Source organism: Telopea speciosissima, chromosome 6, assembly GCF_018873765.1.
Source record: "Telopea speciosissima isolate NSW1024214 ecotype Mountain lineage chromosome 6, Tspe_v1, whole genome shotgun sequence".
NCBI classification, from domain to species: Eukaryota; Viridiplantae; Streptophyta; class Magnoliopsida; order Proteales; family Proteaceae; genus Telopea; species Telopea speciosissima.
Window position 1 is genome coordinate 16,916,270 of NC_057921.1, and position 15,113 is coordinate 16,931,382.

Consider the following 15,113-nt stretch of genomic DNA (forward strand, 5'->3'; position numbering starts at 1 on the left):
CGGGGGTAAAGGCAAGACAGGGAGTACCCTCGCCGTCTGATTTCATTTCAAGTACTATGCATGATGCGGTTAGTACACACAAGGGTTAGCCACACCTACATACTATTATATATTTTTTTTATATATTTATACAGAGATGTGGAGAGAATATTCTGGCCTTTATTGGTAGCATCTATTTTAGAAAGTTTGACCTCGAGTGGATGTTAGTCCACATAGTCCCCAGCAGAGTCACCACTGTAAGTACCGTGGTCCTCGCCGTGACGGGGTCTCCGCAGCCTTATTGGCGAAAGATGGATTAACATGGGTAACATTGTCAATTTTCAAGAATGATGTTAAGGGATTGGGATCATGCATCAAAATATACTAAAATAATGTGAAGTCGCCACCTAGGGTTAGGGCCTAGGACCCATTAAGTGTAGCCCTATCTGTTGTGATCAGTATCAGGCTAAGTGACTCCATATGGTCTGACCAGAGATTCGGGTAAGGGGTTAGGTTACGAGTGTGGGAAGGTGTTAGGCACCCACCTCGTCCAGCCGAAACCGGTCTCTCTGTAATAGATGCTACGGAATGACGAATATTCTCTCTCTTTTATTACGAGGATGGGGGATACTATGTATACTACATTATGATATTATGAACTACACTGAATCTATAAAATATACAGTAAAATGATGAAACATGAAAGGACTACATTGAAACGATAAAAACGCAATAGTTATACCTGTGCAGATATATTCCCTTGGCTCAGGTGAGACAGACGAACGAACTGACGTTGGCTCCTTTTGGGCAGAATAACTGCTCTTCTAAGTGGTTTGATGGTAAACAATTGGACAGAGTGACGTTTGCAATAGGGGGTTTAGCTTGTTATCCGTGCACTGACGGGATAACCAGCCCTAAGAGCGGGATTGCTCTAACATTGGACGGGTAATCGAAGGATCTACCCACGTGAAAGAGCCTTTGCTCACTCACACACTCACCGGAGAAAGAGAGGGAAAAGGGGGTGGAAAAAGGAGAAATGGAAAGCTGAAATCACATATGCAGGGTCCCCAGCCCGAAAAACCATTGAAAATAAGGGAGGGGGACCCTCACCCCTGACCAGATAACACCTCGACAGCGTCGTGGAGGTGTCCACGGTGGCATGGGTGACATCAGCAGGCTAATGTCACACCCTTTCGTGGCGCCATGGAAAAAGTACTTTAGTGCCGTGGTGGGCCCCCACGGTGCCATGGAAATGTCCACGGCGCCGTGGGAGCGCAGTACCACTTTTCCTTTATTTTGGGCCTTAAATGGGCTCTTCTAGTAGTGGGGTTATATCTGGGCCTGTGGGCTTATGGGCTAGGTAATTTGGGGTCCAAAAAACGCGTCGCCTATCGTCCGTGTTCCATTGTCATCATCGCCAAAGGGGGTGACAAAATCCAGTGTCTACAGGGGAATTAGAGGGGAATATTCCCTCTTCTTCCCCAAATCAACGGAAAGACAAAACAGAAAATAGTAAAACCCTTAGGGTTCTGCCTCAAGGAAAAGCTGTGAATGGCGGTCAAAACATGACAGCGACCCAATAATTCGGGCGAAGGGTGGTGATAGGCCGACGACCAGCCACAGGGCGTCAGACGTCGTCAATCTCCGACGATCCTTGCACCTCACGATTAGCTTTCCCTGTTTCCTCCCACCATAAAACCCCAAGACAAAAACCAAATAGAAAAATACCAGTCTTCATTAAAATGGGGATGGAACCACAATGTGCTTCAATGGATTTGATACATCTATACCTCCTGCATGATTCACGAACTCGGCTGGTGTGAAAGAGCATCCATGGTAGATGCACATGATGCTAACTTCTGTTTTATTGTACTTGTACAAGAACCCAATAATGGTTTTCCCATTTGGACCGTTTCCTGTTGTGGACATGCATGGCATGTTACCCAGGACCCACTCGATACAAGTTTGAAGGCCATCCACCAAGAATATTTCATGCGGTTTCAGATCCCCTTCACACCACGATGCTCTGTTTTTTTTAGCTATTTTTCAACAGGAGAGGTGCTCTGCCTGCCCAGAAACCTTATGGCCTTTGCTTTCTTTTTTTTCTTCTTCCTCTTATTATTTTTTTTAATGCAGCCCAGTCCAGGTGGAGAGATGAGTTACCGGTGGTGAGTTGCGGTGATGGTGTTGCCGGCTGGGAGAGGTGGTTCTGCTGCCCAGAAATCTCAAACAGGGAAAGGAATGAGTTAAGGGTAATTATGTCATTTAACTTTTTGGTTTTATTTAAGTTAACATCGTTATTGTAGAGAGGGATGTTTGAGTTTTTTCAAAAATCAGGGGATGATCTGAGTTTCGTTTGCAAATCAGGAGGTGATGTGTAATTTACCATTTTTGTTTTTTTTTTTTTGTGGCAAAAGTTTGTTCGCAGCACTCAGTTTACGAACTGTCGAGAAAACAACAGATATAACACAGTCAAAAGACGAGAGGAGGTCTGAACAAGGATTTTAACTGATGATCAGATGATGGCTGAGACCTCAAGTTCCCCAGCAGGTTCATCGCCTTCGTTTTTCCGAGGACATTGGGAAGGTTGGAAAGGTTATTGGGGCGACAAATTTGCATTCCTTGTTGACTACAGCAAGTTTGTTAAACGCGAAAAGCCGATACCCTCATGGTCCGATTCTGATGTTGAAGAATTCATCGCTTCCGAACCTGTTCATGGCCCAACTGTAAATTTCATTCTTGATTCGTCTGATTTGATCTATTTCTGATTTCCAGTTTGATTCAATTTATGGCTATTCTTTTCGTTATACTTCTGATTTCATTTTGTTGATCGTTTGTACAATTTGTATTGTTGATAAGTGTCTATGGTATTCATCTTTCTGTTTGTTCATTTTTACTTTGTTGAAGAACTTCGAGCTTTTTTATTATTGTTTTTCTTATTTTCCTGAACTTCCACTAGGGTTTTATACTTGTTTAGAAATTCATTGGTATACTGTTCTACAGTGTAGGAAATCTGTATGTTATAAGATGTTATCTGAAAAAATTTTAAATTTAAAAGGTGTAAATGCTTAAATTTTTTTCATTATCATCGCTCTTGCTGAAAACTCTGACTCAGTTGACTCGCTCTCAATCTTGCAATGAGAAATTATTTTCATTATCTTAGTCGCTCTCTTTTGTTTGGGTAAAATAGTGCTATAGTCAGTCTCTGTCCTCTTGGGTTGACATTATGGAAAAAGATATTTGCTCTTATTGATTTAAAGGGATTGGTGTTGACTCTAGACGATCAAGCCATCATTATCGGATACATAAACAATTTACTGCTATATTTAGGAAGGAAAGCCTGAGTTTTTAAAAATTGGAACTTAATTCTTAGAAAAGTTATGGTTTCCTCCATTCTTTTTTGATTTGTACAATTGCCTTCTAGGTGATGTATGCTTGGGTCTGCTCAAAGTCATTTGTGTTTCTTCCACTTAGATCTCTTGGTTATTCTTTTTTTTTTTTTTTGCTTGGTTATCGTGTCGTTAAAAGATTAAAAATAAACCCTAATTAGAACTAATAGAATAGTGGTAAGTAGGGATCGAATCCACAGGGAACTGGAAGGCTAAAATGCTGAGGATGAAATATAGTCATTTTGGGTTTTGATTAAACTAAATAAAAAACAATAATTTAATTAACTATAAGGGATACTAAAAATCAATTTGAGAGATGAAAGAGAGAGACTATCTTCAGGTTTCGAATCCACATTGATTCATTTGTTAATTTATGGCATACACTTACGGTTCATTACAGTTATAAGCCTAATGACACCACTGAATGATAAATTGCAATTCAACCTAGTTATAACCTATCTTGCCGATCACTATCGTCTTTCGTTTTTGGCTTAGTATGCTTAGTTCGGTTAGTTATAGACTATCATCGGTTTCAGTTACAATCGCAGGAATATCATTGCTTGAATAGAGAAGATGAATTATAGAAACAAATTCCTTAAACTAGATTTAACAATAAAATCCATTCAATGAAGTAAAATTATAAGTCTTAGCATCAAGCAATCAAATATATCATCCATAAATGTAATTAACAAAATTCAATGCTTCATCTACACCTAACGACAGAAGATACTTAGCCACTCATGGGGTTAACTGACAGAGGGCAGCAATGGTGATCTTCCATGAACGTGATACGCAGATAGAGAGCTGGAGCGGCTTCAATGGTGAGGCTAGTCTTCTTGCGTAATATTGTCTAGGAAAATCCTTAGAAGAAGAAAAGAGGAGACGATGAGACGAAGGATGGAATGATGGTGAGTGGTACTGTGCTCGGTTGTGGATGTTGGAGAGAGGATTCTAAGAGGGAGCAGCTGTTCTTTAAAAGAAATATCAAGGAAAAACCAAAGAGAACGTGAGAGATGGAGAGAAAAAAAAATGAGAGAGAGAGAGAGAGTCCGTGAGGGAGTCGTGAGAGATGAGAGGCTTGAGAGAAAGTTGGGAGAGAGGAGAGTGAAAGGGCCGTGAGAGAGATAGAATTAGGGAAGGAGAGAGAGAGAATTCTTTTTTATTTAAATCTAAAATAATCAAATTCTAAGTTTGGTCAAAATCCTCTTTTTGAAAATTTCTCTTCATTCTGGTCTTGGATGGACCCAATTTGAGAATTAAAGTTGTTTCAATTAATGTTCTGGACGATATGAGCCCAATATCGGATATCTTCAGAAAATTTTTTAATTTTTTGAAATTACGGTTATGCCCTTGTGCTTGATTTTCCTTTGTTGTCCAATTTCTTGGTCATACTTTTAATTTGAGGTGAAATCTCTTCAATGCCCTTGGGTCTTCAGTGGAACTTCTTTCCATCTCGCCCTTGATCACATGTGAGTCGATCCATGGGTAGACCGGTGCCTAAATTGCATTAAATCCTTCCATTCAGCATCTTTTATGCGCATGACCCTGTAACACCCTGCAATCACAATTACATAGCAAAATAAAATTAATTAAACCAAAGATATTAAATTAGAACCAACAATTAAATAGAAATTCAATGCATAATTATAGCCCGATCACATTCCCCAACTTGCACTTTTGTTCGTCCTCGAGTGAAAGAAAATAAAATCTACTCTGGGAATCACTCATTCAGCTTAATTTAACCACTTAGAAGCAAGTAAAATCATCATCAATGAATCACTAGCAAGGACCCTTAAGCATGTCAATAAAATCCAACAAAAATCTAAACAAAGGACAAGAAACTCTTCCAAGGTAGCCAACTCCTACTCATGCATTCAAAATCACTCATCTTAAGCTATGTTATAATGTCCAAGTGTTACACAAGCCCACTATTTATTATCATGCTTTATTTTTTTTACTTTTTTTTTTTTTTTAACTTCTATCCGTGCAATGTCCTGACCCCTTAAGCTTTCTAGATGGATTATGTAGCGAGCTTTGGGTCAATTACTCTCAAGCTAGAGAGCTTTAAGGAATTAGGTGTAAAAACACCCCTCAGATTTACTCAACCCAAATAGGTTACAAGTCAAGACTGGAAACTTTTTTTTTTCAACTTTCCAACCGTTTTAGGAGAAGCTCAATGTTTGTGACAAAGACACCCGGTTATTGAGTAGGAAATTTTTTATCTTTTATAGACATTCGAACTGTTTGACACGAAACTCAATGCTTGTGACAAAGAGGCCCGGTTACTAAGGAGGAAGTCATAAATGCATGATTTTGGAAAATTCTCAACTGCAAAGGCTTGCATAGTTACACATGAATCATCATAAACATTCACTAAAGATGAAAATTCATATCTCAAGCAAAAATTTAATCAACAATGGAAGAGAAATAATGTTCTAAGTTTAAATAACTGGTAAAAACATCAACAAACTCTAGAATCACCTGTTATAACTCCTGATAACGACATTGAATGTTCTAGATTGGAACAAAATTTTAGCATGAATTCGCAATAAAGATGAGAGTTCAAAGTTGTGCCCTCCCCAACTTAAATGACATTGTCCCCAATGGCATGCAAAAGAATATGACAATATAAAATAATGGGAAACAAATAAAAACAAAGGGAAGGAGCAATACAACCTTGTGAAGTGGAGCGCTACGACCATCAACCCGCACCTGCCATGGCTATCTACTGTCTACCTGAAAAACTAAGAAAAACAAAAACCGAAGTAAAATGGTAGGTTGCCTCCCACAAGCGCTAAGTTTACTGTCTTCAGCCAGACAAAGAGTGGGGGCTCAAGAAAACTCATAAATTGGGTCAATCAAATCAACAGACTCAATGACCTGCCCATCTGTAATACCATCCACATAGGGCTTCAGACGCTGCCCATTAACTGTAGAAGTGTGCCTTATTTGCGGATTTTGAATGGTAATAGCACTATGGGGTGACACTTGGGTGACAGCCAAGAGACCATCCCATCGAGAACGAAGCTTACCAGGAAAGAGGTGTAATTTGGAATTGAAAAGCCAAACTTTTTGGTTAACCTCAAAAGACTTAAGAATGTTTATCATGAAAAGCCTTTGTCCTAGCCTTATAAATATGTGTGCTCTCATACGCATCATTACGCATCTCTTCCAACTCTAAGAGTTGAAGACGACGGGTGGAACCAGCTTTGACCATATCAAAATTAAACTGTTTAATGGCCCACAAAGCACGGTGTTCCAACTCGACAGGTAAGTTACAAGCTTTCCCAAATACCAACCGGTATGGGGACATGCCAATGGGACTCTTATAAGCAGTACGGTAGGCCCATAATGCGTCATCGAGTCTCAACGACCAATCTTTCCTATCCGGCCTAACTGTTTTCTCAAGAATCCGCTTGATCTCCATATTGGACACCTCTACTTGACCACTGGTCTGCGGATGATAAGGCGTGGCAACCTTATGAGTAATAGAATACTTCCGCAGTAAAGCCCCAAAAATCTAGTGCTTAAAATGAGAGCCACCATCACTAATGATGGCACGTGGAAATCCAAAGCGATTGAAAATATGGCTCTGTACAAACTTAGCCACCACCTTGTGATCATTGGTTCGAGTGGCCAATGCCTCAACCCACTTAGACACATAGTCTACCGCAACCAAAATATACTCAAGGTCGAAAGACGAAGGAAAAGGTCCCATGAAATCTATACCCCACACATCAAAGATCTCAACAACTAGAATAGGTTTAAGGGGCATCATATCTGTACGAGACATATTTTTGACTTTCTGACACTGGGCACAATTGCGGCAAAACTCATGGGCATCTCTAAAAATAGTAGGCCAAAAGAAACCACTCTGTAAAACCTTGGCAGCAGTTTTCTTGCCACTAAAATGCCCTCCACATGCAAGAGTGTGACAAAAGGTAAGGATACTATGAAACTCACTCTTGGGGACACATCGATGAATGACTTGGTCAGGACAGTACTTGAACAATTCCAAGTCCTCCCAATAATAGAACTTCAGCTGTGAGAAGAATCTATCTTTCTCATGCTTACTCCAACCAAAAGAAACCACTCTATAAAACCTTGGCAGCAGTTTTCTTGCCACTAAAATGCCCTCCACATGCAAGAGTGTGACAAAAGGTAAGGATACTATGAAACTCACTCTCGGGGACACAGCGACGAATGACTTGGTCAGGACAGCACTTGAACAATTCCGGGTCCTCTCAATAATAGAACTTCAGCTGTGAGAAGAATCTATCTTTCTCTTGCTTACTTTAACCGTGAGGAAGCTTCCCAACAGCCAGGTAGTTCACAATATGTGCAAATCAAGGAGAAGGGAGTATAAGAAACCGCAAACAATAGCTCATCAGGGAAGGATTCTCTAACTAACTCAGTGGTGGAGGGAGACTCAACTAAGATCCTAGACAGATGATCTGCTACCACATTTTTGGAACCTTTCTTGTCCCGAATTTTTAAATCAAACTCTTACAACAGAAGAATCCATCTAATCAATCTAGGTTTGGTGTCTTTCTTGACAATTAAATGCCTAAGAGCAGCATAATCAGAATACACCACAACCTTAGATCCTAAGAGATAAGACCAGAATTTATCAAGAGCAAACACTACAGCTAGCAACTCTTTCTCAGTCGTGGTATAATTCAATTGAGCTTCTGAGAAGGTCTTACTAGCATAATATATGACAATGGATTTCTTATCGATTCTCTGTCCTAACACAGCTCCAACCGCATAATCAGATGCAGCACACATAATATCAAATGGCAGCGACCAATCCGTTGGCTGGATTATGGGTGCTGTAGATAATAAAGCTCTAAGGGTATTGAAGGCTTGGAGGCAGGCATCATCAAAGACAAAATGTGCATCCTTGGCAAGCAGGTTGCACAAGGGTTTGGATATATAGCTGAAGTCTTTAATGAACCGCCTATAAAAGCCAGCATGGCCTAGAAAGGAACGGACCTGCCGAACAGAAGTGGGGGGTGGGAGGTTGGCAATCAAATCAACTTTAGCCCTATCAACCTCTATCCCACGTTGAGACACAATGTGACCAAGCACAATCCCTTGTTGAACCATGAAATGGCTCTTTTCCCAACTTAAAATCAGATTTGTCTCTATACAACGTTTCAAAACTTTAGTCAACTTGGAGAGACAATCATCAAAGGAAGAGCCAAATATAGAGAAATCATCTATGAAGACTTCGAGAAACTCCCCTTCCATGTCAGAAAAGATAGACATGATGCATCTCTGGAAGGTGGCGGGTACATTACACAAACCAAAGGTCATCCGCCTAAAAGCTAATGTACCATAGGGGTATGTGAAAGTGGTTTTCTCTTAGTTCTCTGGGCACACAAACACCTGATTATAACCTGAATAGCCATCTAGGAAACAATAATGGCTTTGGCCTGCTAATTTCTCAAGTATTTGGTCTATGAAAGGGAGAGGGAAGTGGTCCTTACGGGTGACAGCGTTCAATTTCCTATAATCAATGCATACCCGCCAACCTGTGGTTATACGAGTAGGGACCTTGTCACCATGGTCGTTCTCAACGACAGTGATGCCCAATTTCTTAGGCACAACCTGAGTGGGACTCCCCCACTTGCTGTCAGAGATGGGGTAAATAATGCCTGCATCTAACCATTTCACCACCTCTTTCTTGACAACTTTGCGCATGTTAGGATTCAATCTCCTTGCGCATCCTGGAAAGGTTTAGCCCAACCATCACAGTAGATACGATGCATACAAATTGATGGGCTAATACCCTTCAAATCAGCCACGGACCACCCGATGGCAGCCTTATGTTCTTTGAGAATACCCAACAGTTTGCTTTCTTGATCAGATGTCAAGTTGGAAGCAATGATGACTGGTAGCGTCTCATTCAATCCTAAGAAAGCACATTTCAATGAATCAGGCAATGGTTTCAATTCCAACACCGGTGGGGACCATAGTTGTCACGTCGTCACGGCGATCCAAGTCGGTGGAGGGGTGTAATGTCTATATATCGATATGTCGCCCGCCATGGCAATCATATCGACCATGTTTTTTTTTTTTTTTCTTTATTTTTAATGTCATTTAGTATGCTATAATATATACCCTATAGCATAAAAAATTAACATGAAAGTGTACTACTGATGTACTATGGTTTAATTCATGAAAGTGTAATATCCATTAGTGTATATGAAATCATGGATTATCAAATAATTGATAGCAATAGTCTTGCTGATAATAAAGTTGAAAAATCATGAGAGTTGAGATATGATTCATATGAAAGTGACTACAAAAGTAACAAAACAAAAAAACAATTACAAGAACGTAATTTATATTGAGTGAATAAAGCTAATAAACAACCCATCTAAATAAAAAATAAATTGCTGATGTGAATGTATGATTGTGTATTAGTCAATAGTGTATTAGTGTTTTCTGTTTGATGTTTTTTTAATGTTTTTTTATGTTGAGGAAAAAGCATTAAAATAAAAAATGGTTAAAAAAATTTATTGTTAAAAAATTAAGTTTTATAATTTGAAACAACCATGTTGCTCGATACGGTCATATGGGTGGTATGGCGTCCATGGAGGCGCCTGGCGATGACATGGAGGCCATATCGATCGATATTCTTATATCATCCATATCGGTGGTCGATATGCCCACTTCTCCAGCGATATGACGCCATGGCGGCGCCATGGTGTCGATATGGCGACGCCATGACAACTATTGTGGGGACTCAATAGAACTCAATGGTGGCTTCTCAGCCAGGGGAGGAAGTGACTCATACTTGCAGTCCACGAAGGACGGTCAGGAGTATGGGCATCTAATAATGCATTGACCTCAACAGTATACGCATCAATATAAAAATCATCACCTCCAGAGAAGGTTAGATACTGCTGCATTGGGTCATCTGCGAATGTCAACGGTGTGCACTTTGCTACTACCTCATCTATAACATCAACGGAGAAGCATTCTTCCTCACGTTAGGGCTCTAAAGAAGCATTGAAGATGTTCAATCGGAGCTTCTTATTACTAAAGGAAATATCCATTGCACCTGATCTACAGTTGATGCAAGCATTGGCAGTAGCCAAGAATGGACGTCCTAAGATAATCGACTGAGGTTTCCCATTAGTATGTGTTTCCATGTTAAGGACTAGGAAATCCATAGGGAAATAGAGCTCACCTACTTTAACCAACACATCCTCAATGAAACCTCGAGGCACTTTAATGGAATGGTCAGCAAGTTGGAGAATAACCTGTGTAGGCTTCAATTCTCCAAACCCAAAATGATCATAAACTAAGCCAGGTAAAATATTAACACTCGCCCCTAGATCAAAAAGCGCTCGCTCAATGGCAAGAAGGTTGCCAATGGTGCAAGATATAAGAGGGGCCCCTGGATCTTTAAGCTTAGGGGGAAGTTGATTAGACAGGACTGCACTAACTTACTCAGTAAGATGGATAGCCTTAGGAATGTGGGTCTTCAGCTTACGCTTTTGAGTGCATAAGTCCTTCAAGAACTTAGCATAAGCTGGAACTTATTTGATGGCATTTAGAAGGGAGAGGTTGATCTGGACTTGTTTGAACAATTCGATCATCTCTTCCATTCTTGCACCCTTCTTGCCAAATGCAGAAGAAGATGGAGATTCTAAACAAATGGGAAAAGGGGCTCTAGGCATGTAAACATCAGGGTTGTTACCCTCCCCAACTTGTTCAATCTCATGGTCCTTGGAAGCTTGGGAAGCTTTAGGACTGGGTTCTGGACTCACCTCTTTCTCAGAATTCTCTGCAGGGGAACTCTGTTCAAGGGTTCCCAATACTCGGCCACTCCTTAAAGTCATGACTGCCTTAGCTTATTCATGGAAAACTCGGTTACTAGGCTGACTGTGAGGATTTCCTACCACTTGACTTGGTAGTTGACCTTGTTCTCTCCTACTTGTGGCCTCAGCTAACTGACCTAATTGAGTTTCTAACTTAGTGAGAGATTGAGTATGGGAGTGTAAGATCTGAGTGTTCTGGTCCAACCCATTCAAGGCACGCATCACCTTTTCCTCTAATGATGAACTCATAGGTGGTGGAGGAAGCATAGATCGAGATCTCGCCGAGTTTCTCGGTTTTTGGAAAAGCCGAGACGAGACTGCCTACGAGTCTCAAAAGTGCAATATCTCAGCGAGATCTCGGATCTCGGTTTCGACCCTTTTTTTAATCCACCTACCACTTAAATACCTTACCTAACTTGCCAAAACTCGACATATCTCGGTGAGATCTCGCAAGATCTCGGATCTCGGGTCCAGATCTCGAGTTGATCCAAAGTTGAGGCTTCGAGTTGAAAAAAAAAAATGCACCAACTCGGCGAGATCTCGACTCGTCTCGGTTTTTCCAAGAGCCGAGTTGGTACCGAGACCCGAGTTTTAGTACCTTGGGAGGAAGTGGTTGTTGCGGCTCTCTATAGGCATTCTGTTGATAGGAAAAATTCTGCCTATAGGGTGGGGCCTGGAATCCATTAAGTTGTTTCCAACCAAAGTTTGGGTGGTTCCTCCAACCAGGGTTATAAGTATTAGAGAATGGATCATTACCCGGTTTAGAGAAACTCTGTGCAGCTTGGGCTTGTTCTTGAACATATTCAGGGAATTGCCCAGCTAAGGGACACTCACTCATATAATGAGAAGGATTGGCGCAAAGAGTGCACACATCCTGAAAGGTTTGAGGAGAATTTGTTGGCTTAGGAATCTGCCCTATAGATAACAAACGATCTAACTTTTGAGAGAGCATGTCCACTTTGGTGTTTATGGCTACAGATTGACCTACCTCATAGAGGCCACCTGTTCTTTGGGGTCCAGGCATGGGAATTTCAGTCCTAGAGGCCGACACATGATGCAATAAATTCTCACTCAGGGTCTTAAACAATTGCCAAGCCTCAGTCTCACTCTTATGCATGAATGTACCTCCACAAGAAGCATCCACCATTTGTCTATATCTATCAGTCAGTCCATTATAAAAGCATTGAACTAACTGCCACTTAGGTACAGCATGATGGGGACACTTTCTAATCAGGTCCTTAAGTTTTTCCCAGGTCTCATGAAATTGCTCACCATCAATTTGCGAAAAGCTAGTGATGGCTCGCCTGATCTGATTGGTTCGACCTATGGGGGAATACTTTTTCAGAAACTCTTGTTGCATCTACGCCCAAGTAGTGATCACTATAGGATTCAAGGAATTGAGCCATTGTTTAGCTTTATCCTTGAGGGAAAATGGGAACAAGATCAACTTCAGAGCATCTTCAGAAAAATTCTGGATTTTAACAGTTGAGCATATCTCTAAAAACTCATCCAGATGTTTGTAGGGTTCCTCATTGTTAAGTCCATAAAAATATGGGACCATCTGAATAACACTGAACTTAATCTTACATTGGGCTGCCTGAACAGCAGGAACCCTAATGCATGAAGTCGACGTATAGGTCGAGGGAGTGAAGTGCTCACTCAATGGGCGGTGGTTTGGTTCGTTCTCTCCCATTCTTTTATTTTTCCGAATTAAACGCAAAGCTCTCTCAATTTCAAGGTCTAAATCGGTCAATGTAGGATGATTGGAACAATGACCAAGCATCAACTAAACTAAAAACTATAAAAAAAACTAACGACAAAAAGACTCACAACCAAGATGGGAAGACATCATAAAATTAAACTAAGCAAATCAAATAGAAGAGATAGGGTATATACCTGAAACGCCTAGCTCCAATGAAGATCGATCCTCACTTGAACTTTGCCGCATCCAAGACAAGGTTTAATATTTCGTGATATCTCGGTATCTCGGGCCTACCGAGATATCCGAGATACCCGAAATATCGCGAAATATGACCGAAATATTGCATTTTTTCTACAATATTTCAGGGGTCCATCTCGGGGGGTATTTAGCCATATCTAGGCATGAAACTTCATGGACAACCTTATTTAAGCTTAATAAACACATTTAAACTGTAAAATTGTAAAAATGTGAATTCAAATTGGTGTTTTGGGCTTGCACCCTTGATTGACATACGGTCGCCGACCCTAATGTATAAATAGTTAAATACACAGATTAGGCAGTTAATATTTAATAAAAGTATTTAACTTCATCACATATCAAGTTAAAGCCAATACACATTGATGAGTACCATGATTCTCATAAACTCCATAATATTCAATAACTCGCTTAAAGCCTTAAAGGCAATACACTAAGTGTCAAAGTTAGTAAGTCACAAGACTCACAACTCGCAACTCGCAAGTCACAACTCACAACTCACAAGTTCATAGATCAATGAAATCACAACTTAAGTTACAAATTACAAGTGCTAAACTGCTAATAGTAGTTGCTGTTCCTCCCTGGATCAATCCCACTCATGTTTTGCTGGAGTCGACGTCCATTGCTCTCTGTTTGAAGGACATATGTGGACCACGGTATAGAATCGGAGAAGAAACGAGTGTAGTCATCTACAAGTGTCACGTAAATGGAATCATCAACATACTGTAGGTAACCTATCCTAGGATATAAGCTAGGGTTACCAATCGATCCAGTCCGTGAAGAAGATGATCCACTGTGATATGATGTTGGCGCCGGCGCAAGAGGCGATGGCATTGGCTGCATGTATGGCTGGTGAGGTTGGTAGCTAGGTCTGCTAGGGTATGCAAAGATGTTATCTACAAAAGATGATCCAGTATGTCCCTGGGACTGGGACTAGTAGTCATAGTCCCCTACCCCACTAAACTGCCCATATGATGATGATCCATATCCATATCCACCGTAAGGTTGTGATGCACCATAATCCGATGCCAATGGGGTGGTATGTGCGTCAAAAGATGGGGCACACCAATGTCCAGTTGGTCCTCCCTCCCTATCACCCATACTCAAACCACCAACAGAGCTAGATAGGTTATCAATGTCCATGTGATCAGGTTGCAACTGTGTTTGTCGACCCCTACGCTTCCTGTTGTATGTATGTAGGGGGCCTCTTAAGGGTGGGGGTGCGGGGGCACGTGCTCCGTGGTCCGTATCTTGTGTGGCATGATCAAACTGTGTCTCTCCAGTGAATCGGAGTGGCTCTACAGGTGCCGTATCCTGGGCCTCCTGGCCTATCACATAACGCTCTCGCATGTCGTCAAATTCTTCACCAGCATCACCACCACCAACATCACCACCACCAGCATTACCACCACCAGCATCAGCATCACCACCACCAGCATCACTATCATCATCATTTGAGGACTTAGATCAGTCTTCATCATCAGCAACATTGCCACCAGTGGGCTGGAATGGTATGGGTGAGGCTTCCCTTGTATGTATCTGACCCTCGTCAGCCATATACTCGTCCACATCAGCACCAATCTCAGAAGCTATCATGGGGTCGGGCCTACCTTCCTCCTCATCCAACACTGGCTCACCTCTATCCCTCACCCAATCCACAATAGGGTCCTCATCGTCTGAGTCAACTTGAAAGATGTCAGCTAGATCAATGGTGCCCCTCTGTCCCTCATGTCCCATGCGTATGTGTTGCAGTTTCAGCCTCAAGTTGTAGTGCACATACACTATGTCAGATAAACGTTGAGACCCCAATCTGTTGCGCCTCTTGGAGTGGATGAGTGCAAAGGTACTCCAGTTCCTCTCACAACCAGATGCAGAACATGTTTGGGCAAAGACTTTAATTGCTATTCTTCTTAAGTTTTCAGCCGATTCCCCATACAACACCCACCATTCAGC

The 15,113-nt window shown here is 41.3% G+C and overlaps 1 protein-coding gene and 1 non-coding gene across 2 annotated transcripts in view; both read left to right on the plus strand.

The window, feature by feature from the left end:
- The first annotated feature begins 2,486 nt into the window (after window positions 1–2,486).
- The window catches only part of LOC122663796 (succinate dehydrogenase subunit 6, mitochondrial-like), a 48,496-nt gene continuing 35,869 nt past the window's right edge, over window positions 2,487–15,113 (plus strand). Inside the window, exon 1 of the mRNA XM_043859440.1 lies at window positions 2,487–2,705. Within this exon, the coding sequence (XP_043715375.1) occupies window positions 2,499–2,705 (207 nt within the window). The 5' untranslated portion in view covers window positions 2,487–2,498. The remainder of the gene's footprint in view (window positions 2,706–15,113) is intronic.
- On the plus strand, window positions 12,409–12,514 carry LOC122666385. The gene has a single exon (XR_006333578.1). It is a non-coding gene; the product is annotated as a small nucleolar RNA R71 (small nucleolar RNA).